This window comes from Poecilia formosa, unplaced genomic scaffold (assembly GCF_000485575.1).
Source record: "Poecilia formosa unplaced genomic scaffold, Poecilia_formosa-5.1.2 Scaffold39, whole genome shotgun sequence".
Lineage (NCBI taxonomy): Eukaryota > Metazoa > Chordata > Actinopteri > Cyprinodontiformes > Poeciliidae > Poecilia > Poecilia formosa.
In genome coordinates, this window is record NW_006799978.1 from 423,884 (window position 1) to 447,236 (window position 23,353).

A 23,353-nucleotide genomic window follows, 5' to 3' on the forward strand; every position below is an offset into this window, starting at 1 on the left:
ATCTATCTATCTATCTATCTATCTATCTATCTATCTATCTATCTATCTATCTATCTTTTACCGGGTTTACATTTCATTACTTTGGGGTGAAATGGTCCCATCAGTGCCTTTTAACCAGGCGTATATGCGCTGCGCACTTCCCGACATCATCTAATTTATGGCTTCATTCTCCTTCAAAGTGCAACAAATTATTGCTTCAACCGGCCTCACGCGCATAAATCTGCTCGCTGTCCATTGAAGCGCACGCATTCTGCAAAATGCATCGATGCAAACGTTCAACACTTCGGATCTGGGTATGATATAATGCCCTTTTAGTCTTGTTGGCCATTTGATATTTTTTGTTGGTGTTTGTTTTTTTGACCAGCTTTGATGGTTCATGTGTTTTCCTTTTAATTGCACGAGCAATGAGGACCAGTAAATAAGAGCATCATGAACTTAATATCCTCTGCTGGGAAGTTCCCAAACAAATTCAACAGCAGACGCCTTCTCAAGAGTCCAAATAGAAGATGGGCTCCCTCTGCACCCTTTAGTCTTTGGCCCAAAAACTTGTGAATGAAACCTTACAGATCAATGATCCTAATTGGATAAAAATATAATACTATCTGATATTCATGAAAAAAAAGTGAATTTGTTGGTTTGATGTATTAGTTTGTTTTTTTGTTGCGAAAGTGAGTATGGAGCTCCAGCAATGACCATGCTGCAGAAGAGCAAAAATTTTGACAAGTGAGGCCTATCCATCAAAATCAAAGGGCGGGGCTTACAGTGCTCCAGTTAAGACAGTTGGTTGGATGTGATTGTTACTGTAAACTGTAATAAACAATTAAACTATTAAATTAAGATTTTTAGCCATTTTTAAATGATTATTTATTTTAAGTTTTATTTGAAGGATTATGTTTATTTATGTGTTTGTTTATTTATAATCTTTTATGACTATTTAACTTACAGTTACAAGTAAAAAAAAATGGATGTTTCAAAACATTTTATTCCAGAACAGTTTTCATTATAGATGCATCAGTCAGAAATGTCATAGTCCATACCTACTTCCGGTTTTAGTTTGGGCTGGAATCAGAATTGGTTTTTTTCATGGTGCATAAAATGCGCTGTGATAACGGTAGAAGGTTTGAATCAAATAGTCCCTGGACCTTTATCCAATGTTCAATAAGTAAATAAGCATGCTTTTAGATGATACATTTATAATAAAAAACATTGTGTGAGTCATTTATTGTAAAGAAATCTATGCTTGACCCGCTTAATCGAGAGCTCCTTCCGATTGATTGTTGCATCTTTAGTTTCAATTTAAAAGCGCACTACTGTTGGATTAAAACGCACAAATCCTAAAACACCAGAAAAGCTGTGCACAACATATGCTGCGGCCTCTTTAAGACATCCGAGCAAAACAACTGTCCTGATGGAGGGAGGAGGGGAGAATGAGGGATGAGAAGGAGGGCTGGCTGGCTGGAGGACCGAATGGCTGCTTTTTACGCTGTTACGCAGAGGGCAGGCTCACCTGCTGAAACGCTTGCAAGTGCACTTCGCCATTCAGCACAACAGAGCCCTCTTTCAGCGCTCACCTCCAATTAATATCCGAGCCTGCGAGGTCAGCGCTTTATTATTGTTGTTGTTGTTTTTCCTTTTTTCGCCCCGCTTGCTCGGGTTTGTCCCGGTTTTTCTTGCTTTGTTTTTGATCCGAGGAGCTCGGTTATTGTGCCATGTTTCCTGCGTATGGATTGCCTCTGCGATAGTAGGCGAACAAAGCGCATCAAGTCTCTCCAGAGAGCTGCTTCATTTCAGATTCACGGATTTTGGTCAGTGAGTAAACTTCTTTGGATAAACCACACGCATCGTCGACGGGTTTTCCTCGTTGATCAGCTCCTCGTTGCTAATTCACTTGGAAAGAGGGCTCTGTTAAAGATGGATAGGCTACGCCAGACGGATTGGCATTTAATTTAGGAAACACCCGATCCCAATGCTGGACAGAAATAATGGCATGATTTTGGATAGCACCGGACGCGTTATTGGTTTCCTGGGAGTTGATGCTTAAATTCAACAGAACAGTCTTGTAAGAGCGAGTGCTTAATTTCCCCAGACTCGAAAATACTACAAATCTAAAATAGTGAGACCATCACTGAAATAAACTATGGAGCACACTGGGATCGAGGAGGTGAACCAGACGCACCAGCAGCAGCATGAGCCCATCAGCTTCGGAATCGACCAAATCCTCAACAGCTCGGACCAGTCCAGCGGCTGCATGTTGCCCAACCGGACCGGCGACCCGGATTACGCGCTGGCCCCCAACGTCTACAGCAACGGCTACAACAGCGTCTACAACCCGGCCTGCTCCTACAACGTCAACATGAACATGAACGTCAGCATGAACATGAACATGAACGTAAACGTGAACTCCGGGAACTCGGGCGGGGTGATCCGGGTGCCGGCCCACAGACCGATGCCGCCTCCGCCTCCACCGTCGGCGGCTGCCGCGCCGCATCCGCCCCCCGGAATCCCCGCTGTGCCTGGCATGGGGATGGGCAACCCGGCCAACTTCACCTTCCCATGGATGGAGAGCAGTAGGAGGTTTGCCAAGGACAGACTAACAGGTAAAAAAAAAAAAAAAAAAAATCACCTGTTTTCTTTTTTTTCAGATGGATTTACTTTACTATAAAATCAAATTCACACAATTTAGTCTCTAAATGGTACAAAGAGAAAATGAGGGATGGATTGTGCAGGCAAAGCGGAGATATGTTTTAATCTTTAGGTTGTAATCTGTAACGAATCATATAGGCGCTCACAGAGTCACTTTTATCATGCTGGAAGGGCAGCCTGATGAACGAGAGCTGAAATTGACACAGACGTGCTGATGAATCAGTATTGGACAATCACTCTCCGTTTACAGCGGATGACGGATAACGACGCTCCCCGCATTTTTTATGAAGAATGAATGATTTTTTTCTTCCTCTTTGAGACAATGGAGAAAAGAATGTGTCACAGAAATGTCATTATTATTATTATTATTATTATTATTATTATTATTATTATTATTATTATTATTGAAATAAAATAAAATTGAAATGAGTTCAGGATTGAACTCCAGTTATTCTGCTTAAAAATTAAACGCATTATGCTTATTTCGCTACTGCTTAAAATTATATTTTTTTTTGACAGAATAATAACCCAAATGTTGCAATTAACTGTATGAGCTTCGTGATTTCTACTCATAATTTATTTGTTTAATAGAAACACAAATAATAAAAGTAATCGTAACATTTTACTAATTAAAACAAAACCTACTTTCTTATTTTAAAAACGAAAATTGACTATTTTTGGTGACATTTTATCAGTTTCTCTTAGTCTCATTATCTATTGCATATGGTTTAATATATTTTTATACGTGACCCACATACACAGATGTTTAAAAATAAAATAGAAAATTAACTGATTCCTTATTTGCCTTTTGAGTGGAATTTCCAAAGACTTTTGCTTTTATAGTTTTTAATATTGCAATTGCAGCATTAACACGTAATTAAGTTTGTTAAATAATAAACTGAGTTATAAAAAACAAGCAGATCTACATTTAAAGATTATGTGACTGCTGATTATTCTATAAACGGGCTAATCCCAAAATAAACGTTTTAATACTTTGATTCAGAGTTTTACTTTTTCAATGAGCGCTTAGATTTAAGATTAAAAATGGTAAACTTACTGGAAATGCTCTTGCGCGTCATCCTCGCCACGCATTAAATATTCATATTTCTGCTCCTTCTGCTTAATTAATTATTCAATACTAGTGGACAATATGTCATCTGCAAAAAGATACAGTGTAAATAGACTTATCAATTTTACTCATAGTCACAGAGGGCCCTTCGTTTAACTTCTCTCGGCTTTGTGTAATTATTTTGCTGCTTATATTCGTCCCTCTGTATTGATCAGCCAAAGATCCGCAGCAGGAGAGCCTGCGTGGCTCTTCCTCTCATCAGGACGCAGAAACACTCCAGATTTGTCCTGTTTCTATAAAAACCTATAAATCATCTCTCCTCCTAGCAAGTTTGAATGTTTCTCCCCGTTTCGTTTTTTCTCCTCCTCGCCTCTCCAGGATGAAACCAGAGGAGGAAAAATGCCCTCCAGTGCAGCTCAAATCAGCTCAACGTTTTGCCAAAAGGCTTTCGGGCTGTGTAACTCTGGCGTTCATTGGAGCTCGTTTAGCGCGGATGTAAACAAAACCCGGTAAACTGCGCCGCAGACTCTCGTTTTTCACGTAATATGGGCCAGAAATTCACCACCATTCATCACGGAGGCCAACGCAAAACCAGACAGGCGCTAAAAAAATAATAAAAAAAAAAATGAAGATGTATACGGGACGTTATGAGTCTCAATCTGCAAAACGGACTGAGAGTCATAATCTAATACCCAATCACTCAGAGCTGATTTATATCATATTTTAGGTTTATTTTGCATAAAAATGATAAATTCATCCCGTAACCAATCCCTGTTGATGTGTGATAATATCTTGTTAAAATAGATTATACAGTTTAAAGTTTTAGGTTTACTTTTTCATTTTCTAAATTTGGTGGGTGGGTGGGGGTGGGGGGAATACCGCTCAGATTATCATAACAAAGAATGTGAATAAATAAATTATTATATATATATATATATATATATATATATATATATATATATATATATATAATTTAAATTAGTTAATTGTTTTAATAAGCAAAATTAAAACGTGAAATTAAATATTAATAAAAGAAGCAAGAGCGATACGTTCGATATTAAGTTGTTCAGTATGGAGTTATAATCTCAAACGTTAAAACACGTTAAAACAACCAACTAAATATGTAATAAATAAATAGTTAATGTAAACAATGTGTTAGATGAAATATAGTTTACAGTCGAATCTGAGCACGACTTATTTAAATTAATAAATCCGAGCAAAATCTAAGTAATCCAGGTAATGAATGACCAATTTCAGCATTTACACTTCCGCCAATAATAAGAGTAAAGCTGATCATGATTATCATGCATCAATAATGTGGATTGTTGACGCATTTCAGTGTCATGATACAGATGAGCAGCTCCATAATTCACCCAGCAGCAATAAAGCATAATTAGAGTCTTTTCTCTCTGCAGTAAATGTTGTGTCTGAGAGCAGCGGAACTCCTCCCCGCGCTGCTTGTTTTTATTTCAGGGTGACGGAAAACAGAGTCCTCTCCTTTTTGTCCCGTGTTGTGTAATAAATAGCAATGTATGTTCACGTTATATTTCAATATCCCCCCTTAGAATCCTTCGCGGATATATTTATTAGATTGCTGCGGAGGTAATATCCGCAGTGGGGAAGGGAGGCGCTGTCACTGAGAAGTGTTATTAAGTATAAGTGGTTTTATTATGGGAAACATATTCTCCACGGTGGCATTTTATTTTTTCGATAATGCGTATGCTAAATTGTGTTACCCAGGAAAAAGATTTTGTATTTCCACCCGTTTCATTCTTCTTTTTCGCTTCTTCATCTAATAAAGAAGGAGTAAAAGTCCAATTATTTTGTAGAATTCCTGCTTTTATTTGCTTTTCCTTTTATGTTGGAAGAGTTTCATGTGACCCCATGAAGGATCCACACCACACAGGCTGTTAAACTTACTACACATTTCTATGTCAACACTATTAAATTGTTAATTATGAAATAAAATTACTAACACTGTTATTTTATTATAATAATTTTTTATCATTAAATAAAGCAGCTCCTTGAATAATATAATACAATGTTATTTATGGTATTTTTTTTACCACTGTAAATATAAAAATTCAAATACCTAATATTCTCAAGAAAATGTCACAAAATATGCTCATATTCTACAAACAATTGAATTGTGCTTTGGCAATTTTGGCTATATACTATAAAACTTATCATTTTTCTGCCATTTCCTTGTATTCTGCACAGTTTCTACAACCTTAGGTCATGAAAGCTTTTACAGCTGGCTCATGCATTACAGCAGCACATGTGTGATACAAGTTCAGCTGCATTTCAGAGACTGTAAGGCAATGCCTTGCTGCAGTCGGCATCTCCAAAAGAGCCTGTAGCTCGTTTGGTTGCCTCTGAACGTGCTCGTATGTGCCTGGCCCATTAGTTAGGCCACAGATGGCCTGAAATAGCCTCCTAATGTAGGATTATTTGGCCAGACCTGCTGCTGGGAGCAACAACAGGCCTCCTCCGTATTCTCCCTCCGTGACCTGTAAGGCTCCAAGCTGATTTAAGCAACAATTTCTCTAAAAATCAAGGATAATGGCTATAAAGGTGTTGCAGTCCACTTATAGTGAAGTTATAGAAATAAAACCGCGTTTTTGTTTGTGTAAAGTCTTGATTAAATACCAGAGAGGGTTATCCATGTCCCAAAAGGTGCATCAGTTGGGTGCAATTGCCGTTTTATTGTTATTGAGCGATTATCAAAGTGAACACATAATGTTAAGTTGTATTATGATCCAATAAAAATATCACAGAAGATTAAAAATAACAATAAGAGGAGAAAACGGAGAGGTCAGGGTTAGGCCTGCTTTCTGTGTCAGACTCTAAATGTGTGCTGCTAATTCACAGAGCGCCGATGTAAACTTTATGTGACCCACTGTTACAGCAGAATCTAGTTGCTCATCTGTTCTTTACAAATCATTTGCTCGTGTGCGCCTCAATTTGCCAATCGTGTTCAGCGCCATCAGGGGACTCGCGCAGCTCCTTGGAAATGACTGCAGCACGGATAATAGCTTCGTGTTCCATTTCCCATCCAAATTGTCATCGTGTGTGCGGGCAAATGAATTTTCAGCTTGCTGAAACTCTGATAGCAGCAGCCCCGGGGGGGACACCTATGCAGATGTTTTCATATTCATTTTGGCTCCTAGTGAGCTTCTCTGACAAAACAAACACAAATAAACAGCCTGTAAGACAGCAGGAAAACAGCTTGCTGGGGAAGAACGACACAAACACGCACTGCTTGTTTTATTTTTTTCTTTTCTCTTTTTTTTTAGCATTTGATTTCCATTCAGCTTCAGAAGGAGAATGTGGGCTGCAGAGTGGATCTATGGCCGACGATCTCATTACATTTATTGATCACCTGTTTACCCACGGCTGACAAAATAGACAGGATTCATAGATATTTTATGATGCAGAGGATAAGTTGTCACTAATACCCTGCATGTGAGGTTCGGAAAACACAAACTGTGTGCATTTTAGCTTTAGCTCAGCCCTGAACAAGTCGGATTTAACCGATAGTGGATTTTATGCTTCTTTTAATTGAGAGTAGTCCAAATGCTTTTTGTGTGCTTTTACAAACCAATCAGAGGAAAGGTTTTATGAATTTCAAATTATATTTCAAATGATCCAGTTCAGGTTTAATTAGTCAGAATATTTTAGATTTTGAAGTGAATTCGGTTTATTTATATACTATCAAGTTATAACAACAATAGTCAAGAACTCTTAAAAACAAAAAGAATAAAACATCCCTTTAATTAGTGCTATGCTGAATAGCTGCAGTCCACAGCGATGCATTCTTAAGCTTTCACCTTGCTAACCTCAGAGGGGAATCCATCCATCATTTACCAGACATGCAAAAAAGCAATTTGTCATTTTGGGTGTAACTGAGAAAGTGTTTTTCTTTTTTTTTTCTGTCATCCTTGTCAGAATGGCGCCCTGAGTAGTTAGCCACATAACAGATATCGAAAGCATTGTGCAGAGAAAATTAGTGTCTACATGCAAACCATTTCACTTGACAGATGTAACATTTTAAAGGTTTAGTGACAGAATTAAATACTTTTTGTGCAAATATCCATTTTGTTTAAGCCTGATTGTGCTTTGTTTTAACAGAATTTGCTCCTAGCTTCTTTGTTTTTACGTTCCAGCTCATTCAAACTTTCTCTGGATGGCCTGTTTGTGCTTAATTTATCTTTATAACCCTGCAAGTCTGCTCTCATTTTCTCTGAATGAGCCATATCTCATTTTGTGGTAAAAATGACCAACTTTAAGAGAGCAGCAGTAAATGTCATTAAAATAGAGTCTGTTCATCATTCAGGCCCTCTTCATATGATTAGCTGCTATGGGTCGGTGCCAGCCCGACTGCTGCTGCTGCTGCTGTACTCCAGATGTGGGACCTGACTGTGTCTCCCTTTCCTTTAGGGGAGGAGGCAGAGGAGAGCCGAGCTGGGGAGGCCACAGGGGGGCTGGAGGCTGCCGGGTCCCTCTGTCCTCTCCCCAAGGGAGACATCGGCAGGGTCCCTGTCTGGAGCACGGTGGAGACATTAGCAAAATGCTATTACCCAGAACTCGCTCACCTGCGAGACAGCAATGGTCTTCTGGCAGACTATCCTTTTCCAAAGGGGGCTTGCCCAGGTGAGTCTCCCCCAACAATTAAATAATCATATTTTATCAAATCAGATCTCTTTTAAAGTGCTGTGTTTAATATCAATGCTGCTTATTCATCTATGTTTTGCATTTTCTGTGTTGTGTCGATGAGAGTCTTCAAAAAAACTGTAAAACATAATTTATATCTTAAATTTTGTTCAAGTGAAACAAGTTATTTTTTCCTGCCCAATTTTCCAGCCGCCCTCTCACCCTTCTCGGTGACCCGCCGCATCGGCCACCCCTACCAGAACCGGACGCCGCCGAAGAGAAAAAAGCCCCGCACGTCCTTCAGTCGGGTGCAGATCTGTGAGCTGGAGAAACGCTTCCATCGGCAGAAGTACCTGGCGTCAGCTGAGCGTGCCACTCTGGCGAAGGCCCTCAAGATGACAGATGCACAAGTCAAGACCTGGTTTCAGAACAGGCGGACAAAATGGCGGTAAGACTGAAGAAAGGGGAAGGGATGTTTATTTCTGTTTTCCTCACTTCAAATCGGATCCCTTAAAGCAAAACAAAGAGATTTAAGTCATTTTACCTGACAAGGATGTCAGCTTTTACTTCTGTCATAAACTGACAGCTCTGGATGTCACCTCCTTTTTAAACTGCTCACCTACGTCTTACTTTAAGCACAATGGCCTGAAGCTGAAGCATTGAAGAGCTTGTAAAACTCAACACCTATTCTGCTTAGCTTAGCTGCCTGTCGAGGCCGGTTCGCTTGACCAAGCACAATTACTGGTGAGGCTCCTGAAAGGCCTTTTAGAAACCTGCTGTCCAAAGCAATACTGAAACACTCACAGGAGGAGCCGTCTGCCAAATCCATACACACACACATACACACACACATGCTTTTTCACTTCATTCTAACTGTTGTTTATAGTCATTTGGAGGTAAACGAGTAGAAAATTAAATTATAATGCCCTGCCCATTGTTAAAGGAGCAGGACGCATATTTCAAAAGCAAATTACAGAGAGCTAAATTACCTTAAGTCATTACCTTAAGGGTTTTTATGTTTAAATGACCCTAATGCTTTTTAAATGACTTTATTTTTTTATAACCGTTGCAGTTAGAAAACAGGTAAAAAGTTTCTGCAGGTTGGAGTAAATTTATTGATACAGTACAAATTTAATACCACCTCCTTTCTTATATTACAACCACAAAGTTGGTTGCATATTTTTGGGATTCTGTGTGGGAGAGAAACACAACATAATGTTTGATTTTGACATGCAAAGAAAATGATGAATAAAGCATGAATTTGAGTTGTGAATTAAAATCTAAAAAGTGTGGCTTAGATTCATTCATATAGTAGAGAGGAAATTACAATTTACAAGTGTCTTATGGCTTTGCAGCTTTACATGTTTATAAACTACAAGTTTTTCTTTTGATTTTAATTTTCTTTTCAAAAGAGTTGCTATGAAGATGAATTTGTAAGTATTGGCACAAACTCTCAGTTAGAGTTTGGTCAAACCTTCTCTAAACCAGCTCCTTGCAGCTCTGGCTTTATGTTTAGCTTCTCCTGCTGTCTCTAATCATTTTCCCTTTAACTTTGGAGAGCTTCCCCACAGCATGATGCTGTCAAACTCCATTTCCTAACGAAGCAATGTCTACAGACAATTGGTTGCTTTGAATTTTATTTGGTGCTATAAAAGAGAAAGGGCCTGAATGCAAAATGCAAAAAAAAAAAGAAAAAGTTTTTCCATTTAATAGTTATGCATTATTTTAAGGTGGAATGTCAAAAAAAATTCCAATACAAAATATTTTAAAGTTTGTTGCTTTTACATAAATTATTCTAAAAAGGTTAGAATGGCATAAATACTTTTGTTAGGTTCTGTAGTTTGTTGTATTTTGCTGCAGAAAAAGAAAAAAAAAACTGCTTTTACATGAAAATCCTCCAAACAATTACATCATCCAGTCTGAGTCTACACCACCGGTTGTAATAAAATGAGTCTGCTCACAATAAAACACCAACAAAGCGTATCCTGACTGAGCGCCATGTCACAAGCGCAACGGGGGAATTGGCTTAACTCATTTTTCTGATTCCTACTTTTGCTGAGATTTATGCCACGCTCCCCCCGTTAGTCTTGCTTCTGATCGGATGAGCGTGAGGGATGTCTTTGCGTGACGACCACGCTGGTAACAAGACGATGATCGAATCAACAGCCGGGGAATCGGATTATGATAATGCTGTTAACAATAATGTGTGGCTAATGGATGGAGGTTGGTGTGCGTGAAAGAGGGGGTGTTCAGAGGTGTGCTCCTGACTCCTACCTACCATTCAGATTTCGCTGTTGAGCAGCTTTTTTTGTTCACTACTCTCCTTTCTGAAGATTTATTGCTACAATTTGCACAAACATCAAGAACAGAGTCCTAAATTAGTAATGTTTCAAACACGTGATTGATCTGAATGTTAAGGTTAGTTCTTTAATCATATAGATTCTAAATAAAATCAATATTTCACCTACATCCAAGGAGAAACGGAGGTACATTTAGGAACTCAAATATCCCCATGTCAGTATTAGCTCCTCCACTAATGGTCCTACCGGATGTACAGGATGTGCTTTACTGGTGTTGCTCTGAAATAAACGGAAAAGCAGATGTAAGTTTTCACCTTGAGGCACACCCTCCCACCGCTCCTCCCGAGCTCTTGTGACTCGTGTCAATCAGCCTGGAGCTAATCCTGCAGGAGCTGAATAAATATTCAGGTGGAGCAACCAGTTTGTAGATGAGCAGCTTTTCACCTGCAATGTGTTTCCCTTTCTGTTTGCAGCCTTGCTCTCTGCATAACGTTAGACTCATCAGAAAAAATATTATTAATGATCTTTCTAGGAAATTGATGTTAGTAAAAGCTTTACCATTTCTGCCATTTTGTAAGGAAACTTAAGTTTGTTACGAATTACTTTTTTAATTAAATTCCAGCAGTACCTGATTTTAGCACTTTAGTTTATGACTTCTTAGAATGAGCAATTACTGTAAATACATGTTTTTCTTTTTTATTTACAATAAATAAATAAATAAATAAATAAATAAATAAATAAATAAATAAATAAATAAATAAATAAATAAAACTAAAGAAATGGTGAAAATAATTTTTTACTTTAATTTATTATTTTGTTCCTTTTTCGTGGAAATATAATTAAGATGTTCTCTCTTTAAAGCATTTTGGCTGTAAAACATTTTCTGATTAATTATTTTTCTTAGAATTTACCTTTTCATAATGCAGTTATTTTGATATTTTAATACACTTTGTATAATAGTTTTCTATTTTTTAACAGTGTAGTCAAGACATTACTTTTTATTTATTAAATAAAAATACAAAAATAACAGCAAAAAAAGGAATTCCTAAAAAATAGATATTTGCAGCCAACATATTTTATTGTTATAATTTTTTGTTCATAATATCTGTTCTATCTTAGTTTTTTCTGCAATGTTTTTATTGTGAATTTTATATTTTGTCTGATTTAGTTTTTTGCCAAATCATATTCTGCACATGAATTGGTTCATTCATGTGCAGCATGCATTGTTTTCCTTTATCCTATTTTTAATATTTTTCAGAACTGATTTTTTAAGGTCACCAAATTGTTTGCACAAATTTAAATGTCTATATTGGTTTTGTCCTATTTTATTGTTTTAGGCAAGTCAAATAAATAAATAAATAAATTACAAAAAAAACAAACAAACAAACAAAAAAAAAAACTAACCAGCCCAAATTAATTACTGGATTTGATACCCTGCTTAAAATGCAATGATTTAACATGTTTTTTTCCTGTACATGCCTAATAAAACAAGGCATAATTTTGGTTTAAAAGCATTCTCGGCTCACCGTCCGTCTCCTCCTTCCTACAGGAGACAAACTGCAGAGGAAAGGGAGGCTGAGAGGCAGCAGGCCAACCGGCTGATGCTGCAGCTTCAGCAGGAAGCTTTCCAGAAGACGTTGAGCCAACCGCTGCAGCCAGATCCCCTCTGTCTGCATAACTCCTCCCTCTACGCCCTGCAGAACTTGCAGCCTTGGGCAGAAGACAATAAGGTGACCTCCGTCACCTCTGTGGCTTCTGTGGTGTGACCGTGTGGGTGTGAATGTGTGTCTGGAAGAGAAAAGGGAGGGAGGGGACAGGGACAAAGTTTGGAATGAAATGCCTATATCCAAGTGCCGTCAGAATAAAAAGGACAAAAGTGAGGAAATTCCTCATTTTCTTCTAAAATCTTCTCACTAATCTGGAAGATCATAGACAAAGGAAAATGGTGCTTGCTTTGCAGGGAAAGACTGAGTGGACATTGTGCTTCCTCACTCACTGATCATTACCAGCAACATGGTGGGGGAGCGAACGTAGACAGAGACGGCTATATGTTACTGTCAGGATCTACAGAAACACACTGTGTGGACCTCAGAGCACAGGAGCCGCACTTAGATGCTGTTTGTCAAAATTAAGCAAGTCTACAAGTGTTATCTAAGAAATCTAAAGTCTGTTGAGTCATACCCTGCCTTACACCAAGTTTCCGCTTTTCCTTCAGCTGTCGGTCTAAAAGAGAAGAAGGCACTTTCCCCACTAAGTGCCAGGAAACAAATGGACACCTCTGTACATGCCCAACTACTGAGACTGCCCCTCATTTGCCTCCGGATCCATCCTGCAAGGCAGCAGGAGGCTCATTGCCAGTGACGGAAAATATACAGCCTCCATTTTTTCGCTTATGACTTTGTACAATGTAGTAAAATGCATGTTTCAATCCTTTTCTGTGTGCACTCGGAGGACCCACCGAAGTCAGCTGCGGTCGAGGTGGATCTCCTCCCCAGCTGCGGAGCTCAAGTAGTAGTGGATTGGTCCTGATGATGGATTCCTCATTATGTTAAAAAAGTGTTTTATATTAAAAGATATTGTGACTTTTTGAAATGATGACCAACTTCTCTGCTTTTCTTGCCTCTTTCTGTTGTTTGTTGGGTTCTTTCACCAACTGACTGTGTTTTTTATCTCCATTATGAAAAAGACGCAATAATGCTTTATGGTTTTTAGGAAGCAGTCAGCCTCATGGGATTTACTTGTGATTACGCATTAAAGTTTCAAACCACCCAAAGGTAAGATGCCAACAGACCTGCATCTGTAAGAGAGCACAGTAGCTATTTTTTAATCCATAAAAACTGATGACTACAGCTCCCATGTGTGCATGTGGAGCAGGGCGGTGCCAAACGACAGTATGAAAAACCCTCCATGGATAAATTAAAGTTTGAAATCAATACCAGCACAAGCTAAAACGTGGGGACAGAAAAAACTATGAGTTTTGCTTCCGTACTGCATAGGTTTAAAATGAGGAAACCTGGATTTGTTTGTTTGTTTTCTGCAATTTACTGTTTTCTAATTTTAAAGGAGCATTTGTTCAGCGGATCAGGAAGAAAACTTAATTACATTATATTTGTGTCATTCCTCCAGGTTGTCTCACACTTTCCAGTCTTCCTGTTTGCCTTGTCTCTTTTGGCTGTAAATGAAGATAAATACTTGCATTAATAGGGCTATTTTTTGTATAAAAATATATTTATATTTTGTGCAAGGTAAATCGACCTTGCACAAATAATTAATAACTCAGTGTTGGGGAAAAGCATTGTTTTTAGAGATTTTTTGGTTCATTTACACACAGTATCATGCAAAAACAGAGATAATCAGATTTTCTTCATTAAGCAAAACAGCTATTCAAACCAACCTGGCCCTAATTTGAAAAATATTTAGACCCTTTGTTAAATTATAGATTAGCTATGATCAACAAACATTTTGAATCTGGGTTCAGTTTCATTAGCCAAACCCACTATTTCCTAATTGTAAAATCATAAAATCTCTTAAAAAGAAATAAAATATTTTAAAAATGATTGGGACTCCAGCAAACCCAAGTGAAGGAACTTTACCCAAACATGGAGAAAATATGAAACCCTAGTAAATCTCAGTGCCTTGCCTACCTAAATTACTCCCAGAATGCATCAGCAACTCATCCAGAAGGTGAAAAAATCCTGAAAAAACATCCAAAGCACTTAGTGCATCAATTGACTCACTTAAGGTCAGAGTTCATTAACTACAGACAAACTGGGTAAAAATGACATCCATAGGAGAGTTCCCCGGTCAAAACCACAGCTGATCATGAAGAAAACAAAGACCCAACTCACATCTTCCCATAAACTGGCACAAAAGATTCTGGGGAAAATATTCTGTGTACTGACAAGGTGAATGTAGAATATTCTGGAAACTGTGCTTCTTGTTACATTATAAAACAAATGTAAAATTTCAAAAACATCAGCTCAGAAGTCAAACATGGTGGTGGCAGAGTGGTGGTCTGGGGAGGCTTTGCTGCTTCAGCACCTGTACAGCTGCTGTGAAACGGCATGAATTCTGCTTCCTGTCAGAAAATCCTGAAGGGAAATGCCCAGCTATCAGCCGTTCAGTTCAAGAACACATTGGTTATGCTGTTGGACAATTATCAAAAGCACACCAGCAAGTCTGACTTGTGATGGCTAAATAAAGTAAAAAGTAAAACAAGAAAAAAAAAAGAGAAAAAAGTAAAAGTAAAGGCTAGTCAAAGTGACCTTTCAGGCTGTTCAGGTTAACAAACCTGCACTGTGCTTGAATTTAAACAGCTGAAGAGCGATGTCACAAACTCATTGCTTGTTATTGTAAATGGCTGATGGGATGTGAAGGGCAGCACAAGCAGTTATTAGAGTGAGGACCCCAAACTGTGTGTGTCCTCATCTTCTGTGCCTTTCAAGTGAAGTGGGCGTGGCCAGGTGTCAGTGGGCTACTGTTCCCAGTCAAAACTGGGTTTTAGCTTTGCTCCAGTCCAGGTTTGGTTCGTGTTTAATTTTTGTTTTGACTTGTTTGTTTTAAAGTTTTGTATTTTGTGTTTAATTATTACTGTTTTTGTTGTTAATTGGTTGTGGTGTGTCCTGTTTTAATCATGACCTCAGAGACTTTAGTATTTAGAGGAACATGACTTGAGCCAAGTTGATTTGGACAGGTTTTTCTCTTCATTTAATGAAATCATTGAAAAGTTTTTAGTTTTTTTTTATTTACTCTGGTTATGTTTGTCAAATGTTGTAATTTGTTTTATGTTCTGAAAGTGGGACAGAAGGAATAACTTTCAGAAAACTTCATTTGAATAGTTCCAGCATTACTTGCCTAAACTCAAGTGAACCTGATTCCATGCTGGTATTATTTATCAACTAAATGTAATGCTAGAACGGAAAAGCTGTGTTTGGAAACTAAGTACCTCTAAATATGGAGGAGCGGAGTTGGTAAGCTGCTCTGATACAGATGTGTGTTAACACAATTTCTTTCCCTTTGAGCAATAAGGTCATTTCCATGCTCTTTGTAATACAGATCAGATCATCCAATGCTTTGAGTTCCTTCTGTATATAACATGAGATTTCTAGATTTATGTTTCTTGAATAACGAGACCAAATAGAGATGTTTAGTGAAATAAACGCAGCACATCAGTAGAATTATCTCATAATGTCTACCAAGCATGGTGGTGGAAGGGTGAAGCTTGGGGATTGTAGTCTCTGAATCTTCTCTCCAACAGCTCATGTTTGGCTAAAACTGGTTCCCGCTAACAATAGAGCAATATTGTATAAAAAACGTTACGTCTCAAAATTCCTCCCCCAGCGATATGTGAGAATGATAAAGTCGTGAAGATACCATCGGGCGCTTGCTGCTAAACGTGGGTGTGCAACCATCTTGCACCACTTAGTACCTCCACAGTTTTTGCTTCAACACTAGTGACAGTGTGGAATCTCTTGTGTGTTTCTAAACTCTAAGAGTTTGATTTTGATTATTCTAGAACCTGGGTAAGATCAAATCATTATCATTCCTCATTGACATGGAAAAATAACATCAATTACAAGAGGGCGCACCTTTTTACTGTAACTGTGTGTGTGTGTGTGTATATACTGCAGGCATGACAATAATGTTTTAAACTGAGCGCCGTTTGTCTTGGGAAAACAATCATTCCTGTTTTGGAGCGCGGCTCCTCCACCCTTTTGTCTGGTCTGATTGTTGTCTTTAAGAGTCCTCGCCAACCTACACACAGACAGTCGTAAACATCTCGCTATCAATGCATCCAGTTTATCGTGGAAGTGTTTATCATCTCAGTCATAACAAAAAACAGCCTGTTTAGAGGAACAGTAAACACATCATTTACGTTCCCTGCTTGTAAATTAGCCATCATCGCCACAAACGTCCCAAAAAACGCTCCCTGTTGTACTCCGTCTCTTCTTCATGGCACCAAATTGCTCGTTTTTATTGGACTGTGAGCACAACACTGGCCTCTTGTTAGCCTTGGCTGTACCTGCTGATGACAAATACCACATTTCACAAGGAGTGTGTGTTTTGCTTAAGCCTCCTCATATTTGCTTTGAGCGGTTTGACAATGTGGTTCGAAACAGCTGTCTGCATGTGCACCCACCCCAGACAACCTGACACAGTGCCGGAGTAAGTCAGGTTTTCAGGACGTCTTGCCTGGTTAGGATCCTGTCAGTAGCAGGCAGATCTCCAGGTGACGCCTTCTCAACCCCCATTTCCTCCTCTCCATCCTGCTTTCATCTCTCACCCCCAGAGACCTTGAAGACGTGACTTGGCCCATTTCAGAAAAATTCCTGCGTTTGCTGTTTTCATACCCGTGCTTTGTGTTTTCCTACAGGTGCTTAAATATTTTTTTTTTTTATGTTTTTCTTTTTTTTGTTGCTTTCTCACTGTCTTCCTTCTGCCACCAAACGCTGTGTCCTTATCCAATAAAATGTCACCACACGAGAAGAGCAAGCACACAAGGCTCACACTCTATCAGGCTTCCTATCAAGCACTTTGTTTTGAACAGAGGCACCTAAAAGCTATTCACTGCACAGAGTTATGTGTCACGCTCTGTCTATGCTCATCCGTTGTTTCTTTTCTTGAGCAATAGAGTAAACATTTAAGGCAGCTGTTACAATTTCTGCTACTTTATCACTGAAAAGCATTAAAGTCTTAATTTTAATTTAAAACTAAATCGATTTGCAAAACTATTCAGTTTTGTTGCTATCAGATGAAATTGTTTTGCATTAGCAGTAAAATCCATTCACCATTTATAAAAATTGATTGACACCTGCCTATAAGGAATAATTTAGTGACTTTAACTTTCTGACTACCAGATGTAATAATATCACTCCATGGTGCTTATAACCAGTTTTATGCTTTGACAGCTGCTTGATTTCAGTAAAAAGCAAACGCTATGAGAAAGTGCCGAAGTGTATTAGCTCACTTCTAATGTGCTGACATGCAAAGCTTTGTTGACAAAAGCCTTCATGGTCCTTGACAATGAAATCCTGCCACGGTCCGTTAGCTTGAGTCACTTGGAAAATAATAAAAAACAACGGATATTTAAAAGGAATTATATTGAAGACAAACATGGGCACTGTGGATGTTATCGTACTTATGTATGCATGAAAGAATCCTGTATTCTCATGATATTTGGTCAGTAACAGCATAAAGGATTCTTCAAAGGCAAATTTAATAAAAGAACAAACATGAGCAAAATGAAACACTTTTAAGGTCTGGTGAAAAGTGGGAAGCAAAACAAATAGATTATTTTTCAAATGTAATTTCTGGAGAATTGTCTTCTGTTTGATTTGGCTTCTGAACAGAAATACAGCTAAATGTATTGTTCATAATTTGGGAGTAGAAAATGTTTGCAGTTGTAACTGGTTCAAACAGATAGACTGACTTCTTCTTATACTCTATACACTGTAGGAATTAAAAACAACATGATTTGGGTTATATTTTCTACCCATAGGTGTGACCTAGACTACTTGGGTTTGTTTTCTATTCTAAAAACAAAGGGATACAAACGACATTTAACCGTGCATATACATACTCACAGCTAAGGGTAATTTAGAGTAACCATTCTACCCCTGCATGCATGTTTTTGGACCATAGCAGGAGAAATATGCACAGAAAATCCACAGAAAACCCCTCACTGTGATAAAAGTTCTTCAGTAATAGTTCTGATGCTGAAAGTGTTAAAGGTTCCAGTTTTTATTAAAAAATTGTTTTTGATAAAAATCCAATTCCTTATTGTATGGTATCTTTTACAATTCAAGTTTTACAAATAGAAAGAAACTGTGACCGGAGTGTATAGGTATGCACACAGTTAAACTAATGCAGTAACTACCATCAACATCAGAACATAGCATCATTTCATAATCTTCCACTAATTCTATCTTATCAACAACAATGAAGCAAAATGTGTTTCAGAAATATACTATAGTATAGTGNCCAATTTTCCAGCCGCCCTCTCACCCTTCTCGGTGACCCGCCGCATCGGCCACCCCTACCAGAACCGGACGCCGCCCAAGAGAAAAAAGCCCCGCACGTCCTTCAGTCGGGTGCAGATCTGTGAGCTGGAGAAACGCTTCCATCGGCAGAAGTACCTGGCGTCAGCTGAGCGTGCCACTCTGGCGAAGGCCCTCAAGATGACAGATGCACAAGTCAAGACCTGGTTTCAGAACAGGCGGACAAAATGGCGGTAAGACTGAAGAAAGGGGAAGGGGTGTTCATTTCTGTTTTCCTCACTTCAAATCGGATCCCTTAAAGCAAAACAAAGAGATTTAAGTCATTTTACCTGACAAGGATGTCAGCTTTTACTTCTGTCATAAACTGACAGCTCTGGATGTCACCTCCTTTTTAAACTGCTCACCTACGTCTTACTTTAAGCACAATGGCCTGAAGCTGAAGCATTGAAGAGCTTGTAAAACTCAACACCTATTCTGCTTAGCTTAGCTGCCTGTCGAGGCCGGTTCGCTTGACCAAGCACAATTACTGGTGAGGCTCCTGAAAGGCCTTTTAGAAACCTGCTGTCCAAAGCAATACTGAAACACTCACAGGAGGAGCCGTCTGCCAAATCCATACACACACACATACACACACACATGCTTTTTCACTTCATTCTAACTGTTGTTTATAGTCATTTGGAGGTAAACGAGTAGAAAATTAAATTATAATGCCCTGCCCATTGTTAAAGGAGCAGGACGCATATTTCAAAAGCAAATTACAGAGAGCTAAATTACCTTAAGTCATTACCTTAAGGGTTTTTATGTTTAAATGACCCTAATGCTTTTTAAATGACTTTATTTTTTTATAACCGTTGCAGTTAGAAAACAGGTAAAAAGTTTCTGCAGGTTGGAGTAAATTTATTGATACAGTACAAATTTAATACCACCTCCTTTCTTATATTACAACCACAAAGTTGGTTGCATATTTTTGGGATTCTGTGTGGGAGAGAAACACAACATAATGTTTGATTTTGACATGCAAAGAAAATGATGAATAAAGCATGAATTTGAGTTGTGAATTAAAATCTAAAAAGTGTGGCTTATATTCATTCATATAGTAGAGAGGAAATTACAATTTACAAGTGTCTTATGGCTTTGCAGCTTTACATGTTTATAAACTACAAGTTTTTCTTTTCATTTTAATTTTCTTTTCAAAAGAGTTGCTATGAAGATGAATTTGTAAGTATTGGCACAAACTCTCAGTTAGAGTTTGGTCAAACCTTGTCTAAACCAGCTCCTTGCAGCTCTGGCTTTATGTTTAGCTTCTCCTGCTGTCTCTAATCATTTTCCCTTTAACTTTGGAGAGCTTCCCCACAGCATGATGCTGTCAAACTCCATTTCCTAACGAAGCAATGTCTACAGACAATTGGTTGCTTTGAATTTTATTTGGTGCTATAAAAGAGAAAGGGCCTGAATGCAAAATGCAAAAAAAAAAAGAAAAAGTTTTTCCATTTAATAGTTATGCATTATTTTAAGGTGGAATGTCAAAAAAAATTCCAATACAAAATATTTTAAAGTTTGTTGCTTTTACATAAATTATTCTAAAAAGGTTAGAATGGCATAAATACTTTTGTTAGGTTCTGTAGTTTGTTGTATTTTGCTGCAGAAAAAGAAAAAAAAAACTGCTTTTACATGAAAATCCTCCAAACAATTACATCATCCAGTCTGAGTCTGCACCACCGGTTGTAATAAAATGAGTCTGCTCACAATAAAACACCAACAAAGCGTATCCTGACTGAGCGCCATGTCACAAGCGCAACGGGGGAATTGGCTTAACTCATTTTTCTGATTCCTACTTTTGCTGAGATTTATGCCACGCTCCCCCCGTTAGTCTTGCTTCTGATCGGATGAGCGTGAGGGATGTCTTTGCGTGACGACCACGCTGGTAACAAGACGATGATCGAATCAACAGCCGGGGAATCGGATTATGATAATGCTGTTAACAATAATGTGTGGCTAATGGATGGAGGTTGGTGTGCGTGAAAGAGGGGGTGTTCAGAGGTGTGCTCCTGACTCCTACCTACCATTCAGATTTCGCTGTTGAGCAGCTTTTTTTGTTCACTACTCTCCTTTCTGAAGATTTATTGCTACAATTTGCACAAACATCAAGAACAGAGTCCTAAATTAGTAATGTTTCAAACACGTGATTGATCTGAATGTTAAGGTTAGTTCTTTAATCATATAGATTCTAAATAAAATCAATATTTCACCTACATCCAAGGAGAAACGGAGGTACATTTAGGAACTCAAATATCCCCATGTCAGTATTAGCTCCTCCACTAATGGTCCTACCGGATGTACAGGATGTGCTTTACTGGTGTTGCTCTGAAATAAACGGAAAAGCAGATGTAAGTTTTCACCTTGAGGCACACCCTCCCACCGCTCCTCCCGAGCTCTTGTGACTCGTGTCAATCAGCCTGGAGCTAATCCTGCAGGAGCTGAATAAATATTCAGGTGGAGCAACCAGTTTGTAGATGAGCAGCTTTTCACCTGCAATGTGTTTCCCTTTCTGTTTGCAGCCTTGCTCTCTGCATAACGTTAGACTCATCAGAAAAAATATTATTAATGATCTTTCTAGGAAATTGATGTTAGTAAAAGCTTTACCATTTCTGCCATTTTGTAAGGAAACTTAAGTTTGTTACGAATTACTTTTTTAATTAAATTCCAGCAGTACCTGATTTTAGCACTTTAGTTTATGACTTCTTAGAATGAGCAATTACTGTAAATACATGTTTTTCTTTTTTATTTACAATAAATAAATAAATAAATAAATAAATAAATAAATAAATAAATAAATAAATAAATAAATAAATAAAACTAAAGAAATGGTGAAAATAATTTTTTACTTTAATTTATTATTTTGTTCCTTTTTCGTGGAAATATAATTAAGATGTTCTCTCTTTAAAGCATTTTGGCTGTAAAACATTTTCTGATTAATTATTTTTCTTAGAATTTACCTTTTCATAATGCAGTTATTTTGATATTTTAATACACTTTGTATAATAGTTTTCTATTTTTTAACAGTGTAGTCAAGACATTACTTTTTATTTATTAAATAAAAATACAAAAATAACAGCAAAAAAAGGAATTCCTAAAAAATAGATATTTGCAGCCAACATATTTTATTGTTATAATTTTTTGTTCATAATATCTGTTCTATCTTAGTTTTTTCTGCAATGTTTTTATTGTGAATTTTATATTTTGTCTGATTTAGTTTTTTGCCAAATCATATTCTGCACATGAATTGGTTCATTCATGTGCAGCATGCATTGTTTTCCTTTATCCTATTTTTAATATTTTTCAGAACTGATTTTTTAAGGTCACCAAATTGTTTGCACAAATTTAAATGTCTATATTGGTTTTGTCCTATTTTATTGTTTTAGGCAAGTCAAATAAATAAATAAATAAATTACAAAAAAAACAAACAAACAAACAAAAAAAAAAACTAACCAGCCCAAATTAATTACTGGATTTGATACCCTGCTTAAAATGCAATGATTTAACATGTTTTTTTCCTGTACATGCCTAATAAAACAAGGCATAATTTTGGTTTAAAAGCATTCTCGGCTCACCGTCCGTCTCCTCCTTCCTACAGGAGACAAACTGCAGAGGAAAGGGAGGCTGAGAGGCAGCAGGCCAACCGGCTGATGCTGCAGCTTCAGCAGGAAGCTTTCCAGAAGACGTTGAGCCAACCGCTGCAGCCAGATCCCCTCTGTCTGCATAACTCCTCCCTCTACGCCCTGCAGAACTTGCAGCCTTGGGCAGAAGACAATAAGGTGACCTCCGTCACCTCTGTGGCTTCTGTGGTGTGACCGTGTGGGTGTGAATGTGTGTCTGGAAGAGAAAAGGGAGGGAGGGGACAGGGACAAAGTTTGGAATGAAATGCCTATATCCAAGTGCCGTCAGAATAAAAAGGACAAAAGTGAGGAAATTCCTCATTTTCTTCTAAAATCTTCTCACTAATCTGGGAGATCATAGACAAAGGAAAATGGTGCTTGCTTTGCAGGGAAAGACTGAGTGGACATTGTGCTTCCTCACTCACTGATCATTACCAGCAACATGGTGGGGGAGCGAACGTAGACAGAGACGGCTATATGTTACTGTCAGGATCTACAGAAACACACTGTGTGGACCTCAGAGCACAGGAGCCGCACTTAGATGCTGTTTGTCAAAATTAAGCAAGTCTACAAGTGTTATCTAAGAAATCTAAAGTCTGTTGAGTCATACCCTGCCTTACACCAAGTTTCCGCTTTTCCTTCAGCTGTCGGTCTAAAAGAGAAGAAGGCACTTTCCCCACTAAGTGCCAGGAAACAAATGGACACCTCTGTACATGCCCAACTACTGAGACTGCCCCTCATTTGCCTCCGGATCCATCCTGCAAGGCAGCAGGAGGCTCATTGCCAGTGACGGAAAATATACAGCCTCCATTTTTTCGCTTATGACTTTGTACAATGTAGTAAAATGCATGTTTCAATCCTTTTCTGTGTGCACTCGGAGGACCCACCGAAGTCAGCTGCGGTCGAGGTGGATCTCCTCCCCAGCTGCGGAGCTCAAGTAGTAGTGGATTGGTCCTGATGATGGATTCCTCATTATGTTAAAAAAGTGTTTTATATTAAAAGATATTGTGACTTTTTGAAATGATGACCAACTTC

The 23,353-nt window shown here is 38.1% G+C and overlaps 2 protein-coding genes across 4 annotated transcripts; both read left to right on the top strand.

Annotated features, from left to right (window-relative positions):
• The first annotated feature begins 1,435 nt into the window (after positions 1 to 1,435).
• LOC103137299 (T-cell leukemia homeobox protein 1) lies at positions 1,436 to 13,261 on the top strand. Of its 3 annotated transcripts, XM_007550979.2 has the most exons (5): positions 1,436 to 2,597; positions 8,153 to 8,365; positions 8,576 to 8,813; positions 12,215 to 12,395; positions 12,881 to 13,261. In XM_007550979.2, the coding sequence occupies exons 1-5, from the start codon at positions 2,138 to 2,140 to the stop codon at positions 12,890 to 12,892; spliced, it is 1,104 nt and encodes a 367-aa protein (XP_007551041.1). In that variant the 5' UTR covers positions 1,436 to 2,137; the 3' UTR covers positions 12,893 to 13,261. The 3 variants fall into 3 exon arrangements, with proteins under 3 accessions (XP_007551041.1, XP_007551040.1, XP_007551042.1); XM_007550978.2 differs by lacking the exon at positions 12,881 to 13,261 and having other exon boundaries at positions 12,215 to 12,874; XM_007550980.2 differs by lacking the exons at positions 8,153 to 8,365; positions 12,881 to 13,261 and having other exon boundaries at positions 12,215 to 12,874.
• A 1,397-nt stretch (positions 13,262 to 14,658) lies between these two features.
• Positions 14,659 to 22,956, top strand: LOC103137361 (T-cell leukemia homeobox protein 3-like). The gene is made up of 3 exons (XM_007551074.2): positions 14,659 to 14,719; positions 18,658 to 18,895; positions 22,297 to 22,956. Exons 1-3 carry the CDS (start codon positions 14,659 to 14,661, stop codon positions 22,511 to 22,513), a joined length of 516 nt encoding a protein of 171 aa, XP_007551136.1. The 3' UTR covers positions 22,514 to 22,956.
• The last annotated feature ends 397 nt before the right edge of the window (positions 22,957 to 23,353 follow it).

What these genes read in the sequence shown, in the direction of transcription:
- LOC103137361 (XM_007551074.2), top strand. Translation starts at nt 14,659, where the DNA reads ATGGTGGTGGCAGAGTGGTGGTCTGGGGAGGCTTTGCTGCTTCAGCAC. An exon ending in TCAGCACCTGTACAGCTGCT is followed by an intron (nt 14,720 to 18,657) that starts GTGAAACGGCAT and finishes CCAATTTTCCAG; the next exon opens with CCGCCCTCTCACCCTTCTCG. An exon ending in AACAGGCGGACAAAATGGCG is followed by an intron (nt 18,896 to 22,296) that starts GTAAGACTGAAG and finishes TCCTTCCTACAG; the next exon opens with GAGACAAACTGCAGAGGAAA.
- LOC103137299 (XM_007550978.2), top strand. Translation starts at nt 2,138, where the DNA reads ATGGAGCACACTGGGATCGAGGAGGTGAACCAGACGCACCAGCAGCAG. An exon ending in TGCCAAGGACAGACTAACAG is followed by an intron (nt 2,598 to 8,152) that starts GTAAAAAAAAAA and finishes CCTTTCCTTTAG; the next exon opens with GGGAGGAGGCAGAGGAGAGC. An exon ending in TCCAAAGGGGGCTTGCCCAG is followed by an intron (nt 8,366 to 8,575) that starts GTGAGTCTCCCC and finishes CCAATTTTCCAG; the next exon opens with CCGCCCTCTCACCCTTCTCG.